The sequence below is a fragment of the Halichoerus grypus genome, chromosome 5 (genome assembly GCF_964656455.1).
Source record: "Halichoerus grypus chromosome 5, mHalGry1.hap1.1, whole genome shotgun sequence".
Taxonomy (NCBI): domain Eukaryota; kingdom Metazoa; phylum Chordata; class Mammalia; order Carnivora; family Phocidae; genus Halichoerus; species Halichoerus grypus.
Window position 1 is genome coordinate 158,054,645 of NC_135716.1, and position 25,607 is coordinate 158,080,251.

At 40.6% G+C, this 25,607-nt stretch overlaps 2 protein-coding genes and 1 long non-coding RNA gene across 5 annotated transcripts; 2 read left to right on the forward strand and 1 right to left on the reverse strand.

Moving 5' to 3' along the window:
• The first annotated feature begins 82 nt into the window (after window positions 1-82).
• MYCBP (MYC binding protein) lies at window positions 83-7,925 on the forward strand. The gene is made up of 5 exons (XM_036119025.2): window positions 83-162; window positions 358-430; window positions 3,853-3,901; window positions 4,146-4,275; window positions 5,679-7,925. The coding sequence occupies exons 1-5, from the start codon at window positions 148-150 to the stop codon at window positions 5,721-5,723; spliced, it is 312 nt and encodes a 103-aa protein (XP_035974918.1). The 5' UTR covers window positions 83-147; the 3' UTR covers window positions 5,724-7,925.
• On the reverse strand, window positions 5,811-10,086 carry LOC144381941 (uncharacterized). 3 transcript variants are annotated; one of them, XR_013448250.1, is made up of 3 exons: window positions 9,586-10,086; window positions 7,670-7,748; window positions 5,811-5,944 (listed from the first exon to the last, which is right to left on the reverse strand). It is a non-coding gene; the product is annotated as an uncharacterized LOC144381941 (long non-coding RNA). The 3 variants fall into 3 exon arrangements; XR_013448251.1 differs by lacking the exon at window positions 5,811-5,944 and adding an exon at window positions 5,983-7,246; XR_013448249.1 differs by lacking the exon at window positions 5,811-5,944 and having other exon boundaries at window positions 5,983-7,748.
• RRAGC (Ras related GTP binding C) lies at window positions 10,059-25,607 on the forward strand. Its single transcript, XM_036119018.2, has 7 exons — window positions 10,059-10,403; window positions 12,531-12,734; window positions 13,702-13,901; window positions 16,472-16,586; window positions 17,593-17,735; window positions 19,645-19,793; window positions 24,073-25,607. Exons 1-7 carry the CDS (start codon window positions 10,167-10,169, stop codon window positions 24,222-24,224), a joined length of 1,200 nt encoding a protein of 399 aa, XP_035974911.1. The 5' UTR covers window positions 10,059-10,166; the 3' UTR covers window positions 24,225-25,607.

The following is a 25,607-nucleotide window of genomic DNA, read 5'->3' on the forward strand; positions in this document are numbered from 1 at the left end:
TTGTCATGAAAACAGGCCACACCCCTGCGATCGCGGACCGTGGTTCGCAAGTGCGCATGCGCGCGCGCCCTTCCGCGCATGAGCAGTGCTGCTCAGAGCCCGCCAGCCACGGTCTCGGGCGCCAGCTACGCCGCTGCCGCTGTCACTATGGCCCATTACAAAGTGAGGGGGGCGCGGCGTGGCTGGGGGCGTGCGGGCGGTAGCCAGCCGCTGGTCGGCTCGGGGTGGGAGTGGGGGCGCGCGCGCAGGTTTTGGGGGCCTGAGGTAGCGAGGCGGAGGCGGGGTTGCCGGACTCCCAGCGCCTTCTTCCTGCTCCGGCCCCTGGGCTTCGGCCACTGACCCGCCGTGTCTCCTCAGGCCGCCGACTCGAAGCGGGAGCAGTTCCGGAGGTACTTGGAGAAGTCGGGGGTGCTGGACACGCTGACCAAGGGTGAGCATGGGCTAGGAGAGGGTTCCTCGTGTCCACGCCGTGCTCCTCGGCGCTGCGCCCCTGACGGGCCAAGGTGTGGGGAAGGAGGGGGAACAGGTGGGAACTGTCTGGGGTCCGGCAAGGTGGGCCTCGGGGTTCAGCAGGGACTGGCGCACGTCTGGCTGTCGGACGCCGCCCGAGTTGGGGTAGCCTCGCTCATGCTACCACTCTCCGGGCGGGGAGTGAAACTCTTGCAGCTGTTGTAAAGTCCCTCCAACTTCCGTTGCTTTGCCTCGAGCGGTCGCAGCGAGCATATTTGCTAAAGACCTTGAGATCCCAACTCCTCCCTCCTTAGTTTTTGCGGAGTCAAAATTATGTAAAGAAGCATATTCCCTCGAACAAAGGGCAAGTGGGAAAATTACCAGATTTCAAAGTTGCCTATAAAATAACTAAGTGAACTCAATCCCCAAAGTAGGCGATTCATAGTCAATTTGGTTGTGGTTTTTCAACCCTCGTTTCGTAGGCTATACCAATTCCTGCTTTGTGCATATTTCATAAGTAGAATTACAGTTTAAAGAGCTTGAGGGCACATGAAAATGGTTATATTGTTTACACCTTTTAAGATGGAAGCTGTTACACTGTATCTCTTTCTCCAAGGGGGTTCAAGACCTAAGATGAGTAAGGAGCTTGAAACTGGAGAGTTCCAAGAGATAGTTGGGGTACTGTTTATTTCACTAGCTTAGCAATAATGTGAATGTCTGCTATGTATCAATCAACTCATTGGCTAGAACTTTCAAGGATATAGAACAGAAGAGCTGTCAGGGATGATGACTGGGTCCATATGAGAAATGTCTGGGAAATTATTTGGTAACTGCTCTTTGGCCAGAAGCAAAGGTTAGGAGAAAATTCTGGGAGAATAACTCTGGGTCTTAGCGGAAAGCAGGACTTTTAATTCCCATGCGTGGGCTGATAATTTTGAATTGCTATCTACCTTAGGTTCAGATAATAGTTTCCTTATCTCTTTGCAATTAAATTTCAGCAAACATGACAGGAGTACTCTATGAAAGTGCTGTGCTCTGTCCTCTCTTGAAGTGTCCTCTCTTGAAGGGTTCCCCCCCTTTAAAAAACTCCATGAGTTCATTTCTTTCATTTATTTCACCATTTTATTCAGGTCTCTGTTCTAGGCACTGGGGATACAGCAGTGGGGGAGAAAAAAAAGCCCCTGCTCTAAATGAGCTTATATTCTAGTTGGAGGAGACAGATAATAAATACATAGTGCCAGCCAGGGGGAAGTGTTATGAATAAAAACACGGCAAAGGGGATAAAGAGCAATGGGTGTGCCATTTATAAGGGGTGGTGGGGGAAGGTCTCTCTTAAAAGTAACATTTGAGCAGAGATCTGAATGAAATGTGATGTCAAGAGTTCCAGGAAGTGCAAGGAGCCCAGAGTGGCTGGACGGAGTAAAAGACGGAATGTTAAAAGGCAGAGAAGTGACCTTGGTGGGAGGTAACAGCCTTGTGGCCATACATGGTTCCTCCTTCATGAGACTGGAAACCCCTGAAGGCTTCTTTTCCTTTGCTCACATATACTGGCATCTAACGCCTCAATCTCTGCAGATTTCCAGTCTCCTAAATAATATCAGAGAACTTAACATAATGTCTCTACTGATGTGAGCTATTTAAAATTTGATTTTCAGCTTCAAACATGGGTACTTTACACATATTTAATTTATAATTTTAATACAGCGTATTTCCAAGAGGATCTGAAACTGCTTCTAACATTAAAACACTGTAAGGATGGCTAAAGATAAAGATAAGTCATTTGGAAAAAGCAGCATTTGAGATATTTTGAGTACCGTATCAACCTCTAAAAATCCCGCCTGCTAAGGCAAAAAGGGAAACACCGGCTATCGAGTTCTTGTCTGATAAAAAGGAAGTATATTTAATCTATAGAAAAGCACAGGAAACTTGACATTTACATTATGTTCTGTAATTATCAACCTCATAGTACCACTGACAGAAATTTAGAAGCTGAAAGAAATGGGGTGGGGAAGAAGAGGTAGAAAAGGGTAATAAGAGTATTCATGTCTTATAAAGTTAGTTGGCAAAGATCAGTGGATATTAATGGAAGAAGAAACAGGTTTGAGTATGTTATTTAAAGAAAAACATACTGAAAGGAGAGGGTGGTGGTGATGTAAATATACCAATTTCTCAAAAAACAGGGTTGTAAATATACTTAGAAGAATAACTATCAGAACTCAGTGCAGGTTGTTAAAAAATCATTGCCATTTGATTTTTTCATACTTGTCTATATTATTTTGATGAATTAAAACTAAAAAATAAAAAGGAAGCGTGTAAGTTTTGCAACAGATCTTAACTTGGAGTCTAGAGATGCACATTTTTTGTGTATAGTTACATTTTTTGGCTTTTGTCACTTTCAAAGGGTTCCATGCACAAAAAATTTAACCACTGGTTTAGAGAGATTTTTATCTGAGTAGTAAATCCCAGGAGGAATTTGTTCAATAGAAGATGAGCAAGGTAGTGCTGACACAAGCTTTTGGATATAAACTAAAACATCTATTTTAATATTGATTTGAGCATGTTGATTACTGGTAAAGTTTTTGGTTGGTGGTTACTTAGCATGTTGTATATGAGACTATTCTTGAAGCACAGTTTGAATTCAAAGCTTCTTTCAGTAATTACCATAGCTCTGTTGATTCTCTCCAAAATTTTTCTCAAATTTATGTACTTTGTTTTCACCCCCCATCACTCTAGTGCAGGTTACTATCTTTTTCAGCTGGATTGCTACACCTGCCTCTTAACTGTTCTTCCTTCCTTCATCCTTGTCCCACTCTGGATCTTCCACACAGCAGTCAAGAGTGATCCTGTCACTCTCCTGCTTAAAAACTGTTTAATTATATGCCTGTTCTGAGGATCAAAGTCCAACCAAACTTGCAGGATCCTCCCTGGTCTGCGTCCTGACCACCTTGCCAGCTTCCTTCCCTGCCATATTGTTCACAGCTCCATCTAGCCATACTTGAATTTTCAGTTCCTCAATGTGTTGTTCTCTTGCCCTCCCCACCCCCTCACCTTCCCATTTTATCTGAAACCCTCATAGCCAAGTCTCAGGTCTTATTTCCTTTCGTTAGGGAGCCTTCCCTGGTGTTCTAGGCTGAGTTAGGTGTTCTTCCAGTGTACTCCCATAGTCCATCATCCTGTATTGCTGCTTGATGCTCTTTTTTTTTTTTGTCTAGTTCTTTGCTTTTGCACTAGACTGTAAATTTGTTGAGAGCAGGGACCTTATCTGCCTTGTTTACCATGGTATGGCAGTCCTAGCAATGTGCTTGGTGTATAATAGGCATTTAATATTTACTGGGCTATATAATTTCAGTCATTCAAATTTAAGACTTTAATTGTTGCTTTTTTCTGCTTTTTGATTTGCAGTATTGGTAGCCTTATATGAAGAACCAGAGAAACCTAATAGTGCTTTGGAGTATCCTTTTCATCTTTCAAGTCAGAAAAAGGACTTATCTTTGGAACTCTTATTTTTTCACATAGATAATATTTAAAATATTTTTGACGATTGAAAAAGTTACTTTCCTTTATGTTTTGCAATGATGATCTCTGGGTAAATGTTGGTGGTAAGGTGGGGTGACCATGATCAGAGATATTGATACTACTCTGAGCTATTTTGTTAGTTTCATTCAGCTCAAGTAAATTCTTAACTTTGATATTAGTTTTTTAAAGCATCACTTAGGAGCTGCTACCCCAGAAAATCCAGAAATAGAGCTGCTTCGCCTAGAATTGGCAGAAATGAAAGAGAAATATGAAGCTATTGTAGAAGAAAATAAAAAACTGAAAACAAAGGTAAATGTTTTAAAAGAATTCATGTTAAAAATAATTTCACCCTTCATGATTATAAGAACAAAACCTCACTAAAATGGATATTAGGGGAGGGAGGAGGATAAATAATCTCGATTAACTGCAAGGCTGAACTGATGCCCTATCTAGAAAACCACACATTGTAAATAGGACAAGCAATGTGTGGTCAAGAAGAGGTTCTTGGGAACCTGCATCAAGAAAAAGATGAGCGGGGCACCTGGGTGGCTCAGTCGGTTAAGTGGCCGACTCTTGATCCCAGCTCAGGTCTTGATCTTAGGGTCATGAGTTCAAGTCCTGCATTGGGCTCCATGCAGAGCATGGCGCCTACTTAAAAAAAAAAAAAAAAAAAAAAAAAAAGATGAGAACATTGGTTAATGCTGCTAATGAGTAAATGGAGATTTCTGGGAGTTATAAGCAGTTGATTTAAGTAGGTCATTGTAGGGTCAATGCTTTGTGAATGGCACCTCTTAGAGTTGTGCAGTGCATCATCTGCACAGTTGTATGTGCTGGCCCTGGAATGTGTTTATCTCTATAAATTTGTTTGCACTTAATTTTGTCTACTGCTCAAGTTTTTTCTTTGTTGGAACTCCTGTGAGAATTTTCATAAACTTCAAATTAGTGAACTCTAAGTCTTTGAGGTTTTTCCACATTCTGAACCACATAACGCATTTTACATTACTCTAGGCATTTCTCATAATGTGATTTATCTGCTCAACAACCTTGCGAGATAAGCGAAACAAGTACACAGACCATTTTATAGGTAGGAAACTAAAGCACAGTGAAGTCTAATTATCTTCTCAAATCTGACAGCTAATTGGAACAACCTAAATCCTAGCCTAGTGTTCTGGCAGGGAACCACAGCTTAGCATAATAGAAACTGCAGCATCTTAAATTGTCCAAGATTCCACAACACAAACACCAGTTAACTCTTTAGCATCCATTAAGTCAAAGACATGAGCTTCTCTTCATTAACTGGCTAGATTAATATATGGTACATTATTATTTTTTTCTGCTTTTTAAGAGAAAGTTCAGTAAACTTGTGGTAAAGAGAAAGAGTAAGTCCCTTACCAGAAGCCACAACATCTTTGGGAAGATACAGATAGATTACTGCGTATCAGGTATTTGAGCAGTGCAGTTATGAATTGAAATTCAGCTTTGGTTTCCCAGTAATTTTAAAGGTTTATATGAAAGAGTTTTCATTACATTTGATTGTATTAAATCTTAAATTGTATTAATCTTAAATGGTTTAAAAAGGGATAGGATATTCATATAGAGTTACTGATTCAGTAATTTGAATATAATAGTTAACTACTCGTTTTGTTACTATTAAGTTTTTTTACCCAATTTAGAATAAAATTCACCTAAACTCCTCTGTCTTTGCCCTATAGCTTGCTCAGTATGAACCACCTCAGGAGGAGAAGCGTGCTGAATAGGATTCTTCTCAGTTGAAAAGACACTGAAAAAATGGTTTTGTATGACTTGAATAGTTTGTATAGTATATAATCTTTTCTGAACAGATGCTCTAGAACTCTTTTAATATGTTGAATTCACCTATCACACTTTAACTGTTATAAACACATATACTTAGAATCACCAATAAAAACTCAATATAACTTTCTTTGGGTCTTAAAAGCAGGAGAATCCAAAGTGAATCCTGAAAAAAAAAAAAAAAATCTAAACACAGCCATCTAATTCATTATCTTAAAAGACATTCTGTTTATTAATCTGACTAGGAATGATGGTACTGGTTGTATTTTAGCCAAGGAAGTTCAGCATGGAGCTGTTCCTTGGTTTAGTGCAGGATATGAACACAGGTATAGTCATTCTTTAAAATGAAGATGACACTGTTGTTTATATCCTCTGTAGGCAGCTGTGTGACAGAAGATGCTTTTGCACGGGTTCCCATGAATCTTCTGCTCTTGTTTATATAATGTGGAACAAATAACTCTTCTTTGCCACCACTTTGCCTTAGATAACCATGTGTGTGCCAGTCTGAACTCTGACACCACGTTTCCTTCTATGCAATCATGCCCTATCTGATGATGTTGCCTTGCTTTGCTCTGTGCTTCAGTGGGTCCTAGCTGCACTTGGCCTGTGTTGTTTTTCAATTTGCTATACTAGTAGTTACCCTGATTGTAATTTATATAACTTCAAACAGGATCACACTGTTCCCCTGCCTTACTTAGTTGCTTAGTTGAGCAGAGAACTGAGGCAATATAAAATTCTGGGTTCACGCACAAGCTGGGATAAGACGGGGAATGAGCCATATATCGTGGAAAATTATAGTCTGCGGGTATAATTATATAGTGCTTTTTTCCCTCAAAGTATTTTTCTAGCCTTGAATTCATTTTATCTTCATTATCCCTGTGAAGTAGGTAGGGCAAGTATGAGCCGAGGTCGGGTGCTGAATTTTTAGGCCAAAGACTGATATTAATACAAATTATTTACTAACTGTAGAACCTTGGGCACTTCAGTTAACTGCTCTGAGATTCACTTTCCTCATCTGTTAAATGAGAAGAATAAGATCAGTGCTGCCTACCTCACAGGGTTGTTGTGAGGGTCAAATGGAATGTATGTGAAAGAACTGTAAATGGTAAAGCACTATATTCGTGTTTGTTAGTCCTTTTCCTTTCTTTTGGAAGACCTACAGTCAGATGTTCCATTTTGTTGGTCACTTATTTTCCTTACTGACTGACTTGACATTATTAAGAGTCATCCTATTTTGTGTATTCTAACCCTATTGTTAGAGAACCTGTCTTTACTCTTCGGTCAAAACACACGTAGAAGACAGAACGCTCCAGTGAAAGGTGATTTAACTAGCAAAAGCCTTAGCACTTGCTGGAAACTGTGACCAAGCTAACTGTAAGGGCATTTTAATCAGTCATGTTGGCAAGAATGTGGCAATGGTCTGTTGTCTCTTCTAGTCACAAGTTTGTTTTTGGAGGGGGGCCAGATCCTGTTGGAAGAACATTCACTTGAATCAGTTTATCTTTTACCAATTTGAGTACCTCCTACATGCTCAGCAGTAGGCTGAGTGCTGGGTGTTAGAGATGAATGACTTGAAGTTAGTTATAAGACATGTACATAAGCAATTACAATGTGGGTAATAAGTGCTAAGAACCATAAGAACAATAAAACTTGGCCCCATGGGGATTTTGAAAGAGAGAGAGACTTGGCTTCTTTAAGCAATTGGTATGACAGTCCCTTTGTGGAATACAGACAAGTAGAATTTTTTTCTGGCAGCCAACCCTCATTTGCTTTTCTACTATGGGACTATTATTAGCGTTTATTTAAGTCAGGTTACTGTCTCTCGTACCATCCTTTTGGACAGAATGGCAACCAGTGGGTTGGATAATCACACTTTTAAGAGGGAACTGACCTGTTTAAACTGCTGTACCAGTCAGTGCTATTCAAGAATTCAGAGTCAGCCTGGCCTCTGGAGGTCCTCTTCATCATTTCTATCAAGGATATGGATGAAGAGAATGTACAAGAAGATGCTCAATGGAGTAGAAAAAGGATGTCATCCATTCAGTTCCTACTACGCTTCAGCTGCCTTATCTATAAAATGTAGATTTCATATCTTGCCTACCTCACAGGGTTGTTGTAAGGATCAAATTAAATATAATGGATGAAAAGTGCCTTGTAAATTGTAAAGGACTACATATGGGTTACATGGTGAAATGCCAAATCTGTAAATGCCACAAAGTTGGCTGGCTGGTAAACCATATTGAAGCAAGCCTGAAAATGATTAACTTGGAGTACCCCAACTTCTGGGCCTAAACCATAAAGCTGAAATGTCAAGTCTTATATTTAGGTTAAAAAATGCAGTGGTACAAGTTTAGGCACTAGGACTGCCGACAAAATACTAGTTCTAGTGATTATCAGTGTGAACCACATATACTCTGGATATTAAAAAAAAAAAAATTCCATTCTGGAAAGCATTAATGTAAATATTGTCCAGGTGCTAAACAGTCACCCCGAAGGCTGTATTGGTCAGTATTGCATTGTAGGTGCCAGACATTTGGTGGATGTTGACAAGCCCAAATGCGTGTAAAAAAGTGAATGATCAACAGGGAAAATATTGATAATACTTGATAATAAAAGGTTGTGCTGTCCAATATGGTAGCCACTAGCCACATCTGGCAACTACAGTTAAAAAAATTCAGTTCCTCAGTCACAGTAGCAACATTTCAAATGCTCCATCCACACTGGCTACTATATTGAACAGTATGGTTGTAGAATATTTCTATCACAGAAAGTTCTGTTGGGCATCAGCATAGAAGGGATGGTCAGAGGAACAGAGTATGTTTAATGTGAACAGAGAAGACTCAGGGGGTAATGAAGACTGCAACCTAGTATTTGAAGGGCTGTCATGAAAAAGATGAAGACTACTCCTGTGTTGTTCCATTTTAAGCTCCAGTGAGTGTGATTTTTGGTCTAAATAGAAGACTTTCCAACAGTTTTACCTCAGTGGACGTAGCTGCCTTTTGAGATAGTGAGCTCTCTTCCCTTGGAACACTGAAGTGTATGCTGCATTATCGATCAGCTAGAGGTGCTAGAGAGTGGACTCTGTTTAGGAGAGAGATTGGACTAGATGACCTCCAAGGATGTGTCCTACCTTTAACTTACATATTCAGACATAACTAAGTCCCAGACCTGCAAGAACAGGCTTTCCTTTCATAATCTAGAAGCTAGTTCCTTTCGAAAATCAGTGCCACCGCCATCACCTCCATCACCTCCATTTTAAGAGGATCTTGTTTCATCAAATTTCCAATTCTAAAGCCTGACTGTCAAGAGTGAAAATTCCTCTAGCTTTCTCAAATGTATTTGGTGAAAGCGTTTTAGTTTGCTTTCATTATTCATTCCTTTGGTCTGTGATCGTGATCTGAAGGTCACAGAAGATGTAATGTTCTACGGGGAGGGGATAAGTTACATGAAAAGTAGACTGGGTGGGAAGGAGGGGAAATTGAGTCCTTTTGAGTTTGAAGTGGTAGTAGTAACCACCGTCTGATTAGCTGAAGAGGGGAGGATAAGCTGTTCTAGCTTGGCTGCATTTGCTTTCCTGTTACTTGCTAGATCGACCTGTATCACACCCATGACTCTGCCTTGGGTTGAGGCTTTACCCTCACTCAGGCTGGCTCCTCCTCCCTACCCCTGCATATCCCAACCACATCCATCCATTTAGACCTGCTCAGACGCCACCTCCTTACAGACTTTCTCACCCTCCCAACTCCCGAGCATTTTTATCTGTACCTTTGACCTTTCCACTTCATATCTCGTACCGAAGCTACTTACGCAGAGATCCGATCTCTATTAAATCTCCCAGCAACTTGAGGGCGGGCAGGGTCCGAGTCCGGTCCAGTTTTGTGTCCCTTGTCCCCCCAGGGCATCGCGGGCATCAGTAAATACTGGTTGGGCGAGTACCATTGTAGGAGCACAATCAGTTCTTCCCCCAAATGCCCAGAGAGCATCTCCCGTTGCGATGGCCTCCAGAGCTCCCAAGAAGGCAGGGGAGCGGCGACGAGCAAGGCGCGTGGCTGGGCAGGACCGAGGTGCTCGCTAGGGCGGAGGGCAGAGGGCTCGGCCGGCCCGGCCACCCTCCTCGTGACTCCTCCTCCCCCCTCCACGGCTCCAAGTCAGGTGATTCCGGGCACGTGACGGGCACCACCTACCCTGCTGCTCCCGAGTGGCAGCTCGGGCGGCCAATGAGGGGCTGGGCCTCGGCGCGGAGCCTATGAGGGCCGGGCTCTAGGGGGCGGGCCCCGCGGCGGTGGAGGCTGCCGGGGGCGGCGGCGGCGGCGGCGGACAGGGGAGGCGGCGGCCTGGCTTGGCCTGGCCTGGCCTGTCAGGGCGCGGGCGGCGGCAGCTCCAGCACCATGTCCCTGCAGTACGGGGCGGAGGAGACGCCCCTGGCCGGCAGTTACGGCGCGGCGGATTCGTTTCCGAAGGACTTCGGCTACGGCGTGGAGGAGGAGGAAGAGGAGGCGGCAGCCGCGGGCGGCGGGGTTGGGGCGGGGGCCGGCGGAGGCTGTGGCCCGGGGGGCGCTGACAGCTCCAAGCCGAGGATTCTGCTCATGGGGCTCCGGCGCAGCGGCAAGTCCTCCATCCAGAAGGTGAGTGGGGCCGCGCCGGGTCCCCTGCCTCCCCCTCCCCCTCCCGGGGGCTCGGGTGGCCGCCGGGCGCGTTGAGGGGGGGGTGCGGAGGAGGGCGCGGCCGGGGCTGGCCGGCCGGGTTGTCCCACCGCGCTTTTTCTAGTCTTCTGGGGAGCGGGGCCAGAGGTGCGGCCCGCGGAGGACCCGGACTCGGAGTCCACGCCCAAGTCAGCCGAGGCCGAGTGGGTCCCCGAAGGCGAGACTGGCTAGAGGGAGGCAGGTGCCCGTGGCACCGCCCGGGACCTCCGCCCCCTGGGACCCAACCCCAGAGTCCTTTCCGAAACTGAGACGTACTCTGCAGTTCCAACTTGGAGAACTTGTCCGACTCCTTCCCCTGCCCGGTTTTTGTGTATTCCTCTCACTTCAGGTGACTTGAGTTTGCAGGGCTTCCCAGGTGAGCCCCAGGGACCTGCGTCAGGAAGAGCTGTGACTAAGTCACTGGCCGTTTTAATGTTTACTACTACGAAGGAGAATTTAACATCACTGGGGACTGGGGAGCTGTTATTCCACCAGTTTTGGTACTTGGGGCCAGACGAGTGTAATTGCTGGTGATAGTCTCTCCTGGTATGTGTGCGATACAAAAATCTTCTGAGACCTCGAGAATATTTGCAGACCTTTGTCAGTCCATTTGCTTTCACTTCGGGTCTGTCAGGAACAAATGGAGGGCTAGACCCTTTTTAGTAAGGGGGAAACTGAGGCAGGGTTGGCCTCCTCCAGTAGCCATCCCCCTCACACGCAAGTGGTAATAAAACGCCAGATACCTGGTCTGTTGCCCTTTCCACTCCGTTGCAAAGGTTTGTCCAAAATAAGTCTGTGATATTTTGTAAACATGATGGTTTTAAAAAGTAGTCTTCTTCTGAAATTACTGGATTACTGTGTTTTATTTACTTCCGAATTTACTGGATTGCTGGGTTTTGTCTTCTCACCTCTACAGCAAATTTGGAGTAAATTCATGGTAGGGTTTTAGCAAACTGAATTTAATTCTTCTCGCTTGTTACTCATTGACTAAACTTTGGTAGTAACTACTCATTTTCCTTTTCTAGAAAGTAACAGTGAGAGACAAATTAGCTTTATGTTAGAATTGTATGGATTGTAATTATCCTGATTCTTAAGTTGCTTTTTTTAATTTTTATTTTATTTATTTATTTATTATTATGTTATGTTAACCGCCATACATCATTAGTTTTTGATGTAATGTTCCATGATTCATTGTTTGTGCATAACACCCAGTGCTCCATGCAGAACGTGCCCTCCTTAATACCCATCACCAGGCTAACCCATCCTCCCACCCCCCGCCCCTCTAGAACCCTCAGTTCGTTTTTCAGAGTCCATCGTCTCTCATGGTTCATCTCCCCCTCCGATTCCCCCCCTTCATTCTTCCCCTCCTGCTACATTCTTCTTCTTTTTTTTTTTTTAACATATAATGTATTATTTGTTTCAGAGGTACAGATCTGTGATGCTATGGTGAGCGCTGTGAATTGTGCAAGACTGTTGAATCACAGATCTGTACCTCTTAAGTTACTTTTACCATTTCTTTTCTCATGAGAGCAGTCATTTCCCTGTCAACTCCTCTCCTGTCCCCCCCATATCATTTTTTACTTGGTATAATTACTGTCTGTTTTATTTCTTCCACAAGACTGCAAACTCAGAGAAGGCAGAGTTTAGTCAGTTACCTTTCTAATTCTCAGAGCCTGATATAGGCATCCCAGTAAGTTTACAATGAACAAAAAATCTTAAACTTTAGCTATAAGCTTTTATAATCTTAAAGCAGATTTTGGCAGAATTAATACAGTTTAACAGAAAACAAAATCAATTGACATGAGAGACATTGCTACTACTAGGATTGACTATGTGCAGAGAAAATAGAAAAGTTTCAGCTTCAAAGTAGGCTTGATAGAAAGTAATTTGGTGCCTTTTCATCTCTCAGAAGTAAAAGGATAGTGAGTATTGCTGACACACCATTCACTTTTTATCTTTTTTAAAATTTTTGCTATAGGATCAAATTTTTTATATGTTAATTCAGGGTGGAGTTTTGAACTTTAAATACAAAGTTGAATAGTTATAAAATTATCTTCTTTCTTTTAACAGGTGGTGTTTCATAAAATGTCACCCAACGAGACTCTCTTTTTGGAAAGTACCAACAAGATTTATAAAGATGACATTTCCAATAGTTCCTTTGTGAATTTCCAGATATGGGATTTTCCTGGGCAAATGGACTTTTTTGACCCAACTTTTGACTACGAGATGATCTTCAGGGGAACAGGAGCATTGATATATGTCATCGATGCACAGGTAGTAGGAATAATGATGTTTATTTCTTTTTTCTCATGTCAAAAGATGTAGACACAAAGGAAAGGTGTTTATCTTTATCATGTGCTTCTTGCAGATTATTTCTTTGCTGGTAGGTTTCCTAGCAGTATGGGAGATGGAACTGTAGAGGTGTGTTGGGAGCAGGCATGCCATTGTGCGAGTACAGAATATGAGATGATTAGGAGATAGTGGCTTATTATCTTTGAGTTCCAGTTAATGAGCAGTTTTCCACTTTTATTTGTTAATAGTGGATATTGCCGTATTTCATTAACTATTACAATAGTGATGTCACTCACTGGAAAGATCTTCTCGGTGCCCATAATCTAATGAGGAATAGGAGAACTGAGTCAGTAAATATTAAAGTGAATAGTTTTCTTGGTTGTCCAAATTGAGTTTGGCTCAACAAGCATTTATTGAGGGCCTAGCATGTGACAAGCCCTGAGATGAATCGGACATGTCCCTGCCCTTAAGCTTAAACATTAGTTAGGCATGCTTTCTGAGTGAGAGGCTCTGTAATGGATGCTTTCACATACATGATCCAGTTTAATTTTTTCTTTATAATACTGTGAGGTAGGTATAATTCCAATTTTATGGATGAGTAAACTGAGATCACAAGTTTAAGGAACCTGCTTAAAGTCACACATCTAATAAATGGCAGAGCTGGGATTACTTTTAAAAAAATTCTATTGGGAAGAAATGTCCATTTCCTTTTCCCTTTTCTTATCAATATTAAAAATTACAAACATTAACTTGGTAATTGAATTTTTTATCTGGAGAGATGAAAGATTTAGAGAGATTAAGTTAATGTATTTGAATGTTTGGAGTATTTGTGAATAATTAGGATAATATATTTTCTGTGGTTGGGGAAAGAGGTGGTTTGAGGCTTTCTTAACTCGTTACTGACTTTTACAAGATTTCTTTTTAAAAAATATTTTGTTCTGACTTACAGGATGACTACATGGAGGCTTTAACAAGACTTCACATTACTGTTTCTAAAGCCTACAAAGTTAACCCAGACATGAATTTTGAGGTTTTTATTCACAAAGTTGATGGTCTGTCTGATGATCACAAAATAGAAACACAGAGGGACATTCATCAAAGGGCCAATGATGACCTTGCAGATGCTGGGCTAGAAAAACTCCACCTTAGGTAACAACATGTGTGTTTGATATGAGAGCCCTGAAAAATGTGTAAATGTATTCCCATCTCTGTCATTACAAACACGTAGCTTTCTGTTACTGGTATACCCTTCCCAAATCTGTAATGTTCTTGATCTCTTTGTTGAATTCAATTTTGGGAACCTGATGGTATTTGAGAAGTTACTTTCCCAATTTTTTTGCATTTTCCTGGAGATTGAAGTCATGTGAAGTGTTTTCATTGGTGCTTTTAGAAATTCATCTCAAGAGACTGGAATCAGCCTGTTTCCTCATGGCATAAATCTGCTTTGGGACTCCCCTCTCTTGATTTCATCATTTATTTATTTATTTATTTTCATTTTGCCTCAGTTCAAGGACTCTGTCATATTTGTTGTAGAACTATGTAGCTTGAGTTTTCACAGTATTTTTTTCAGTAGGAAGAGCCTTTTAAAGAGGTACATTTTCAAGTCTGGTCTCTAATGTATCTTATGTATGTTTTAAAAACAGTTTATGCTTTTATGAATGTCTGAAGTTTGGGTTAGGTGAGTTTATTCTATAAATCTGTTTAGGGTTCCTGTTAGGTTTAAAGAACTGCTGATTCATAATTAAGTACCGTTAAGAAATGATTAAAGAACAACTACTAGATAGGATTGATGATTTATGTGCTTGTGTTCTGAAAGTGTACGAGGAATATTTTCTGTATTTTGTATTTTTTTGGTGGTATAGGTAGATATGAGTAATAAAAAGTACCCAAGAAAATGTTCTCTTGATGATATAAACAGCTTAAAGGGGAAGCAGGGGAGAGACCCATGTATAGCTATTTCCCTGTCCCTGGTCTGTTAGAGTGACTTCCTTATAGGCTCAAGCCACCCCCCATCCCTGCCCCAAATATTCCCTAGGGCCTCAGGCTTCAAGGTCTTTCAGTTATTCTTCTAGGAAGTCATGTAGAAAAAGTCTCATTGATCTGTAGTTTGTCTGGATTGAAATTTTAAAATATTTATCAGTAATTCATGCTTTAAAAAAATTATTTGTAAGTGAAAGTGAAAGTGCCTCCCTATGAATTTCCTCAGTCTTACTTCTTGGGACTCTACTCTTAACAATGGATTTTAGGCCATGATTGTCCTGTGTTCCCTAGTGCACATGGGAATTCTCCTAATCTCTTTACACCACTTCCTTGTCCCTTTTTGGGGCATCCCACCCCCCAGTGGTACATGCCATCCCTTTCTCTAGTTTCTTATAGGGCCCTTGGCCTTGTTAACCTCTGTAGAATCTTTGCATCAAGCTTTTATTAATAACTAGCACGGCTGTGGGTTAGGCTGTATTCAATTTCCGGTTTCCAGAAACCCAGCTTACTAAAATGCCCCGTACGTTGCAGGTTCTCCATGTCCCCATCTACTTCCAAGCCTCAGAGTCCCTGAAGGACCTTCCCATATTGCTAACCTTTTTGCCTAAAGGAAACAATAAAATATTCCTTTGTCCCTAGTGCCTTTAGGAGGGGGTCATCTTGGCCTCACTTGTTTCGTTGCTCAAACATCTAGAGTCGAGCCCCATCTTGTATAGGGTTAGGTTCCTAGATCAGCTTCTTGAAAGTATTTTTAAATTGCCTGTAAAGTGTGATAGCCACAGTTCTGTGTTTCTTTTTTTTTTTTTTTTCTGTGTTTCTGACTTTGTAATATATACTTATAAATAAATAAATAGAACAACTACATAATGAGGAGTATACTCCCTGAGCTAAAAATAACAGGTAAAATTGTATTGTTTAAAATGTGAAAGGTCTCTCTTTTTCATATGTGTTTTGTTAAATCTGTGGATGTTACTTCTCCACTGTATGTCCTTTTAGGCAGATTCCTGTTCCATTCCTATTTTTTATAGGGCCCCAGCTCCTGTTCTTCTAATTATGTCATTTACATAAATTCTGAGCATCAGTTTTGTTCATTTGTTTATTGAACAAATATTTATGAGCACTGTTCAGGGCAGTGGGGTTGTAGCTATGAGCAAGACCGTCACGTCTCTGTCTTCATGGAGCTTACATTCTGATGAATGAGACAGCTCAGAAGCCCTTACAAATAAATGTATAGTGTAATTTTAGGTACTTATCAGTACTATGAAGAAGAATTAGGGGAAGGGGCTGCTGTTTTAGGTAGGGTCAGGAAAGAGCTTTCTGAGGAAATGACATTTTTGTAGAAACCTGAATTATATTCTTATTGAATAAATGTCACCCCTCTCTGTGCTCCTTCTTGGTTTTTATCTTGGTCTTTGTCAGTTATGGGCTTAAGAAACCAGGTTTTTTGGTTCAGGTTGCAAAGACTTAGGTGAATATTCAGGTTTCTGCATCTGAAAATGCTTTCCTGGGTACTAGGAAATTGCCCTCTTTTGTAAATGCTGTAAAGAGATGGATGGTTACAAGCCAGGTGGGGAAACTACGTTTGTCTTCTTGAACAGTAGGGAATGACAGGCAAGATAAAAAGGCTTTATTTGAACTTAGTGAAATCAAATGTTAAGAAACTTAAAATTTTATATTTTATAATTGTCACTGAACTTAAGATATTTTTCAAATTAATCAAACTGTGTTGTGTTTTTCAGCTTTTATTTGACTAGTATCTATGACCATTCAATATTTGAAGCCTTTAGTAAGGTGGTGCAGAAACTCATCCCACAACTGCCGACCTTGGAAAACCTATTAAATATCTTTATATCAGTAAGTGAGCTAATTCACTACAGTTTCTGATTCCATTTTCTTGAATATATTTGTGTTATCAAATTCTCCAAAAAAATGACTTGAATTAGTCTGAATCAGGCTGAAAGACTAATGACACACTTAACATGTAAAATAAATCGTAAGAACATTAAAAAAATGGCTTGAGTTATTTTCTGAGTTCTTTCCTTAGTGCTCACCCTTTTGATCTTAAAATGAAGTGAAAAATTTCTTCATGCTTTCTTAATTAATAAAAACCTTCATGATAAAAAAAAATCTTCATGACATCTGTTTGCTGAACAAAGAGTAGTAACTGGAAAAGTCTGGGTTTTGGGAATTTGACTCCTGCTTAATCTCTGCTTTATAGGAGGTCACATTGAAAAATTGATGTTTTCTTTTCCTTGCTAACGTAATCTTAGTATCATATTTCACCTTCCTTATTTTGAAGATTCAGCTTAATAAAAAAGGATATTCCTTCAATAAATATAACATTCAACTTTTATATTTTCTAGACATTACTTTAAAGCACTCAGGTTGTAGTGATCCCCAGTTCTTTTGGGCTTTTGGGTTATGTTAGATGTTGACATCAAACTAATTCTTTTATGTTTTGCTGATTGCCACAGAAAGCCTTTCTGGTAGCAAGGTCATTCAAATCAGAGGTTGATTATTGTAATAAGAAAGGATTATTGAAAATGTAGCATGGCTTGATTTTTGGAGGATTTTTTTTGTTAATTTTTTTGGTGGTGTCTTAGCAAATAAATCATTTAAGTAGAGGAGGAAGAAAAACAAATTTAGTGCAGTTAAGTCAGTAAATCAGAGCAGAGAAATGATTCCACTTTTATTCTTTGGATAACAGAAGTGTCTCTCAACCAAATACTATTTGCTTCTTTGGTATTGGGCTATACAATTAAAAATGTACTTGTGTGTTAATCCATAATTTCAGGATCTTAGGTAAATTACAAATTTTGATTCTTAAAACTGAATACTTCCCCAATTTTGTTTTTCCAAGAATTCAGGTATTGAAAAAGCTTTTCTCTTCGATGTTGTCAGCAAAATCTACATTGCAACAGACAGTTCTCCTGTGGATATGCAATCTTATGAACTTTGCTGTGACATGATTGATGTTGTAATTGATGTGTCTTGTATATATGGGTAAGTTGTATATATATATTTGCAAGATCTCAGACAGGTGGAAGACTACCAGTTTGGTTTGTCAGAGGGATTAATTTTTGAGGCCTCTGGCAGGTACTGTTTGGAGTGGACTTGTTCTGACTATAGTGCTTCCGCTTGGAGCTTGATTTCCCTGTAGAGGGACTGCTAAGTCTTACTGCTTCAGAGGATGGGTAAGAGCAGTTGAAAAAGTGTGCTAGTGCCAGATTTAATTGTCAATGAAAGTTTCTCCTGCCATGATTTGGGGGGCTTGCACTGTGTCTTCTTCCTTAGGGACTCTGCTAGATCAAGAAAGTAGATTAATTTATTTTGAATAACAGAGTAAATACTGGTTCCTAATTTAACTTCAGGCTTTATGGAAATGAGAGATCCTAATCTTTCAGAGAGCTAAGAAACAAGGAAATCAGAATTTTGGGTGTCAGAAGGACTTACACATAGAAAAATTTGACCCATACATCTGAGTTTCCAAAATAAATTCCTAAAATGTAAACTATTTCTTTATGTAAATTCACCAAACTCCATACAGAGATTTATAAATGCCAGCAAAGGTGTGATTTTGTGGAATAGTCCAGAGGACGAGTGAAAACTTTGGAGAATTACTGGTATTTCAAAAGCCAACAACCTCTGTTGCTTCTAATGGCCCTGACCCCCCCCCCCCATGCATTAACATCAGCACTCCCAAGGTACTTTTCTGATGCTCTAACATAACCTTTGCTTTCTGTGTCCTTTATCTGTTCCCTTTTCCACCTGGTCTGAACTCTTCTTTCATCTCGCTGTCCCTGCCCTTCACCTTGGTCTCTCAGCCTAATTTGTTGGTGTCTTTCTCCAGCTGACTGAGTAGGAGAATGCATTTCTCTCACATGTTCTTTACCTGTCTGTTCCTGTCTTCTATTTGTTTTTCACTTTTGTGGTTACATGCTCTCCTTTGCTCTAACTTTTTCCATAATGAAAATGTGATGTTTCTGTTTGTTATATTATTCGGTAAAGCTTCATGTTCCCATTCCTAATTTTAAAAATGGATGAATAGAACACTTGTTTTTTCTTTAAAAGAAATCAAAATTTCATAACTGCTTTTTTCATAATTTAAAAACCAAATATAGTTGCAAAGTTTTTTCAGCATAAGGTACGTTGTAAAATACATTATACATTATATGGCACATTATAAAAGAGAAGAAAAATATCCATTATCTCATTCTTAACACAATCCATGCATGCAGTTTGTTGTACTTTATTATATTGATTTCTTACTTGACTCTTGATTTACATCTTTTGAAGGAGGACTAGGTATAATTCTGACAATTCTAGTAAAGACAATAGCTTTCAGACCCTGAAGGCTCACTTTGTAAGCATCAGGATACCACAGTATCTTGATAGACTGTATTCATTTTAGTTTTTATACTTACTCCTTTTTCACTCGTGGCAGTTTTCTTACGTTAGGTCCTTTTTTGTATACTGTGTCAGTACAGATTAGGATGAGGGAAGATTTCAAACCTGTAGTCCCTGTATCCTGGGTACACATGATGAAGGTGTGCATGCATGGAATACTGCATCCTTGTCTGGGAACCCTATTTCTTTTTTTTCTTTTCTTTCTTCTTCTTCTTCTTTTTTTTTTTTTAAGTAGGCTCTGTGCCCTGTGTGGAGCCCAATGCGGGGCTTGAACTCATGACTCTGAGATCAAGACCTGAGCTGAGATCAAGAGCCAACTGAGCCACCCAGGCGCCCCTGGGAGCCCTATTTCTTAAATGGGAACTTCTGTTGCTGTATATTTCAGCCAGTATTTTTTCTTAAAAGACCCTTGGGAAACTGGGTGGAAGGACTTGTCATTGTGCAAATTAAATGTGACAGAATACCTCGCTGGGAAACCTGTAATGAATACTTTCTTTTAAAACAGGTTAAAGGAAGATGGAAGTGGAAGTGCTTATGACAAAGAATCTATGGCAATTATCAAGCTGAATAATACGACTGTCCTTTATTTAAAGGAAGTGACTAAATTTTTGGCACTGGTCTGCATTCTTAGGGAAGAAAGTTTTGAACGAAAAGGTAATGGCATTTTAAAAGGCTGTTTTTATGTTAAGTTCTTTGTAAAAATTTATTAGGTTCTTGAAAATCAGAGAAAATAATACTGCAGTGTTAGACGAGTATCAGCTCAAACTACTTTTGTCCCTTCCTTTCCATATATAGTCCAGACTTCTTTTGGTCTTTTATGTTAAATCAGGTATTTAATTCCAGCCTTTCTTATTTTGGGTCCTTTTAATAACATGTCTAAATGCTTGCACTTGGGCTTCCACCCAAACCGTTTCTGGAGATGGTTCTTGGGCAGGTTACCAGCTTACCTTCTGGCTACGTGCAGTGGCCTTTCCTCATGCTGTTGCCTCTTCAGCCTTCTCAAGATGTGACCCTGCCAGTCCCTCCTTGCTTGTTGTTTCCCTCTCTCTTTGCTTCCCTAAAGCTGAGCTCTCCAAGTTATTTTATGTATTTGTTTCTCTGATCTCCTCTTCTGTTTCTTTTGTTTTTCTCAGTTCTGAGCATTTTTCAGAGCCACGTCTTTTTGCTTGCTTCTTCTCTTATTCTCCTGGTCAGCTCATCCAAGCCACGGTCAGTTAATGTTCTCTATGTGGTTGAAAAATTCACCTCTCTAGCTCTGACTTGGGCCCATATTCCAGTCCCATGTTTGGAGCTCTTAGTAAGACATTTTCACTTAAATATTTGATTATCATCTTGTACATGTTGTCAAAACTGATGACTATTTCCCCTCAGTTTCCTGACCCTCTTGGCTACCGTAGTGTTGTTACCAGTTATGACATTGCCTGGTGTCCAAGCTCAGATGTCTTGTAGTCAGGTGATTATGTGGAGGCACTGCGAAGGGGCCCTTGCAGGTCATTTCACAAGGGCATTCTGTGTTCTCCTTTTTCCCTTCTTTTCCTGTTGTTTACATTGAATTTTCACCAAATCTTATTTGTTTCTTGGGTTTCCTTTCCACTCCCACTGTCAGTCCAGGTCCTCCTCCCTGCAGGCCCGTGGTGGTGCAATCATGTCCTACTTGAGGTGATGTGCTCCGCATGTGTTTTGAGGGGCTAGTATATATTGTCTTTTATTCCAAAGACAGACTAGCTTTCAGAAAGTTACTTTCATCATGTTATTTAAGTCCTCAAGGATCTATCATCGCTCTCTCTCGTTCACTGCAACAAGTGCCTGCTCTATGGTCTGTGTTTTTAATATTTAATATTGAACGAATTAATATTATTTCACTAATGTTAATGAACTATATCAGATACACAACATTTTTGGATAAACAAAAATGTGTGTATTCACGTTTGAGCTTCAGAACTTAAAACATGGCAGAGACATAGTTGACTTTGATGTATGTCTCCTTGGAAGTCTTTTTGGTGCTATGTTGAATGTAGTAGTTAATTTTCCCATGTATGATGTATTATTTTACTTTGTATTTTCCTTAACCAATATAGAGTTTTGTATCGTGTATCTCTGTGTAAATGATGTAAAAATGTAGTCTTCTGCAACTTGCTCACTCTCTTCACTTAAGATCTTTTTTGAGATTTGTGTTGATAACATGTAGCTTTAGTTCATTCAGTCATTTTCACTCCACACCATATTGACTGAATATACCACAATTTATTTTCTTTCTGCTGGACATTGAGGTTACTTTTAAAATCACAAATAGCTTTGCAACAGATACTCAGATGCAGCAGAAGAACACGTTTGCCATTGCACATGTGGAGAGTTTCTCTTAGAATATATTTAGTAGTGGAATTTATAGAGATGTATTCATACATCTTCAGCCTTTAAATTAAACATTGCTCTCCAAAGTGGCTTTCCCATTTTCGCCTCTGGCAGCACTGTGTAGGAGTTCTTGTCACTTCGTGTCCTTGATAATGCTTGTCAATCTGGTAGGTGTAAAATGGTATCTCATTTGGTTCTAATTTTTACTTAATTACTAGTTAGGGCAGGCATTTTCCTTATGGCAAGTACCTTTTATGCCAGTTCAAGGTTGTTCTTTGGCAATTTACCTGTTCATATACATTTATCCTTTTTGTACTTCTTAGGAGTTCTTTATTTTCCTCCATTCTAATCTTAAAAGTTAAAAACAGGGCTGCCTGGGTGGCTCAGTCAGTTAAGCGTCTGCCTTCGGCTCAGGTCATGATCTCAGGTTCCTGGGATTGAGCCCCGTGTTGGGCTCTCTGCTCAGTGGGGAGTCTGCTCCTCGCGTTCCTTCTGTGCTCTCTCTCTCTCACTCACTCTCAGGTAAATAAATAAAAATCTTTAAAAAAAATAAAAGTTAAAAACAAAACCGTTTTTGGTTACAGAAATTTTCAAATATATACAAAAGTAGAGCAACACAAGGCGTGTCCACATACCCATCCTCCTGCTTTAAGAGTCACCAGCGTATGGTCAGTCTTGTTTTCTGTTTATCCTACCAGCTAAATTATTATTTTTTACCCTTCTGTTGTGGAAACTGTCAGACATGAAAAAGTAGAGAACAGAATGAACCCCTTTTATCTATCACCCAGATTGGATAATTATCAAAATCATAGCCAATCTTTTTCTATACCTCTTTCCCTACTGGATTATTCTTTTTTTTTTTTTTTTTAAAGATTTTATTTATTCATTTGAGACACAGAGATAAAGAGCATGAGCAGGAAGAGGGAGAAGCAGGCTCCCTGCTGAGCCAGGAGCCTGATGTGGGGCTCGATCCCAGGACCCTGGGATCATGACCTGAGCCGAAGGCAGACGCTTAACCATCTGAGCCACCCAGGCGCCCCCCCTACTGGATTATTCTAAAACAAATCTCTGACTTGATCAAGTAATTTTGTCTCTACAGATTTCAGCAGGTATCTCTAAGAGATAGCATTCTTTTTAAAACATAATGGTGCCATTAATAAACATAAAAAAAGAACAGTGATTTCATAATATTGTCAGATTTCTGGCTAGTGTTCAAGTTTCCCTGATTGTCAATTTTATTTTACCATTTTCACAGAAGTAATTTTTAATGTAGTTGAACTTACCAAAACTTTTATAGTTTTTTTTTTTTTTTTTCCTTCCTGAGTCTGAAGGACCTCCTGGATTTGGCTCTAATCTCCTTAGTCAGACTTGATTCCCAGTACTTCCCAGCGAGAATTCTCTGCCCCTCTCTCCAGCCACACCAGTTTCTTTCCTGTCTTTGACCTGTGCTGTGTTCTCATTGCCAGCTCCCTGCTGTTTTTTTGTGATATTGTTCCTCTTTCCTGCCTAATTAAACCTTGCCTGTATCCCCAAAGTTCTGCCTCATCCCTGAGGTTTTCATTGGCTGCTTTTGCCCTGCACTGGGCTCTCCCTCCTGCAGACTTCTTTGACATTTGTAGTCATTTTAATGCCATATTGTTTTGATTTGTTTCTTGTGTGGTCGTCTTCATGTCCCAGTATCCTCGAGGGCATTGATGCTTCTCTGATCTGCCATTCTTCTCACTGGCTTCTATTCTTAAGGTCACCTCATGGTCCAGAATGGCTCCTGGAGCTCCGTATTCCAGACAATAAGGAGGAACAAGACTGGGGAAAGAATACTTCCTTTTCCTTTTAAGGAGATTTCACAGAGGTCCCACATGCTTCACCTATCTCAGTGGCCGGAATTGGTCATGTGGCCATACATAACTGCAAGGAAGGCTGGGAAGTGTAATGTTTTAGCTGAGCATCATTGTGCTCATCTGAAATTGGGTTTCCGTTACTAAGGAAGAAGGGGGAAAAGTGGATTTTTGGTAGGCAACTAGCCATTTCTATCACAAAACAGAACTGTTTGACCAAAATCTTATTTGGAAGCCAGTTCATGAAACAGATGAAGAAGGAGCTGCATTGCCTGGAGAGCAGGTGTAGGCTACTGAGGCTCTGGCTGGTGGGCCTCTCTGGTACCTCCCAGACCCCAGGGCTCTACTGGGCAGTGTTTCAAACTGCTGCTCCAGCTGTTCCCTCCTGCTCTTCACTGGCTGCCCGAAACACTTGTGAAAGGAAAAGCTTGATAATTTGAAAAGTATTTTATTTTCACTTCAGATTTTATTGTAGGTTTTCTTGGCAAATTTACCTTCCTGATTGTTTTATTTATTGACTCAGCTCATTCCCAGGCCCCAGAGGTAACCAGTGTTAACGGTTTGGGTATCTGCTTTATCACGTTTCGGGTATCTGCTTTACCACGTTTCTAACATAGAAAACTCCTCAGTTGGGTGTGTGTTTTTTAATACATAACCAATTATTTCCTTCTGTCACCAAATATTTCCTAATAGAGAATTTCACAATTGACATTCAGGGGGCCTCATCTTCTTTTTCTCTCTTGCAGGTTTAATAGACTACAACTTCCACTGTTTCCGGAAAGCTATTCATGAGGTTTTTGAGGTGGGTGTGACTTCTCACAGGAGCTGTGGTCACCAGCCCAGTGCCCCCAGCCTGAAAGCGCTGACACACAATGGCACGCCGCGAAATGCCATCTAGCCTGAAGTCCAGCTGTCGGGGCTCTGTGCCAGCTTACTCTTCACTCCAGGGTCAGATGCCACGTGCTACAGGACAGGGGAGCTGCTGCTTGTGGGAATCCTGGTGCCGGTCCCACTAGAGACAAGGGGTAGAGTTTCTCATTTGGATGAAAACCCCTTCAACCAGTGGTGTGCAACTGAAGCTACTCTTTCTTTTTTTTTTTTTTAAATGGCAAAAAAGAATTCTAGAGACCACAGAACTCAGTGTGTCTTTCTCCTCTTTGGGGTCCTATTTTAAGTAGTTGGGATATTTTGGACCTGGAGATAACACCACTTACCCATCCTTACCAGAGAATGTTGCTGTCAATTGCCAGTTGGAAATAATAGCAAGAACTGAATTTTTATATGCTTCACTTAGGTTTTCATTTGAGTAGTCTCTAAAAATCCTGCCTTGCTTAAGTTCTAACACTGCCTCTCAGATTGCAATTTTGGACATTGCACACCTAAGTCGTTTTAAATGCATTTGCTTGCTAACTCAGAAGACACATGATCTGACTGCAGCAAAGGACATTCCTGTGTTTGTTACTGAAGAAACGAGAACGTTTTATGCTGCATCAGGTCGAGAGCAAGGCTCAACAGTGGCTGCTGCATTAATTCTCTTGGAAGTGTTGAAGAAACTGAAACAGAAGAAAAAGTTTGCACCTGTGTTTTGGGTACCAGCTATCTGGGTTCTTTCTCCTCCATTAGATAAGTGATCATGATCAGTGTAACGATGGGAATTTAAGAAGTTTGTTTTCCCCACAGTCTCCTCCTCCTAGGGGAGAAATTCATTATGTCATTGAAATATTTAGCTCACTTTTCTGTAGACTTGGTCCCAGCCGCTACATACCCTTTATTCTAAGCTATCTATATTCTTTACGAACTGCTGTTTTGTTGGCCATGAATGACCCTAAGGCACTGGTGGGCTGTCCACTGGGAGTTGGAGAGAGCACATGGCGCCACAACATGTGTCATTAAACAGACTGTGTCTCCAGTATTCTGACACCGAGTGTCAACTGTGGTACTTTCTTCACCTAGGATATTAATTCATAATTGTTTCTTTTTGTTGATGGTTGATACCCTGTCCATTGATTTAAAGTGACATTATTTTTACTCGACATGCCCAGTAGTCCTATATTCCAAAGCCACTGGACCACTTGAGTACATAAGTGCCACTGTTTAATGAAATATGTATATTCAGGTCTGTTAACCTAACAGTGTGACTTGGAGTGCTTCCTGCAGATGATTCTGACTGTTGAGTATTTACATGGACCATGGTGATATCCAAAAGAAAATGCTTTTATATTTATAGATTATTTCACTGAACTCTATAAAATGGGTATCAATAAATGTATTTACTCCAAAA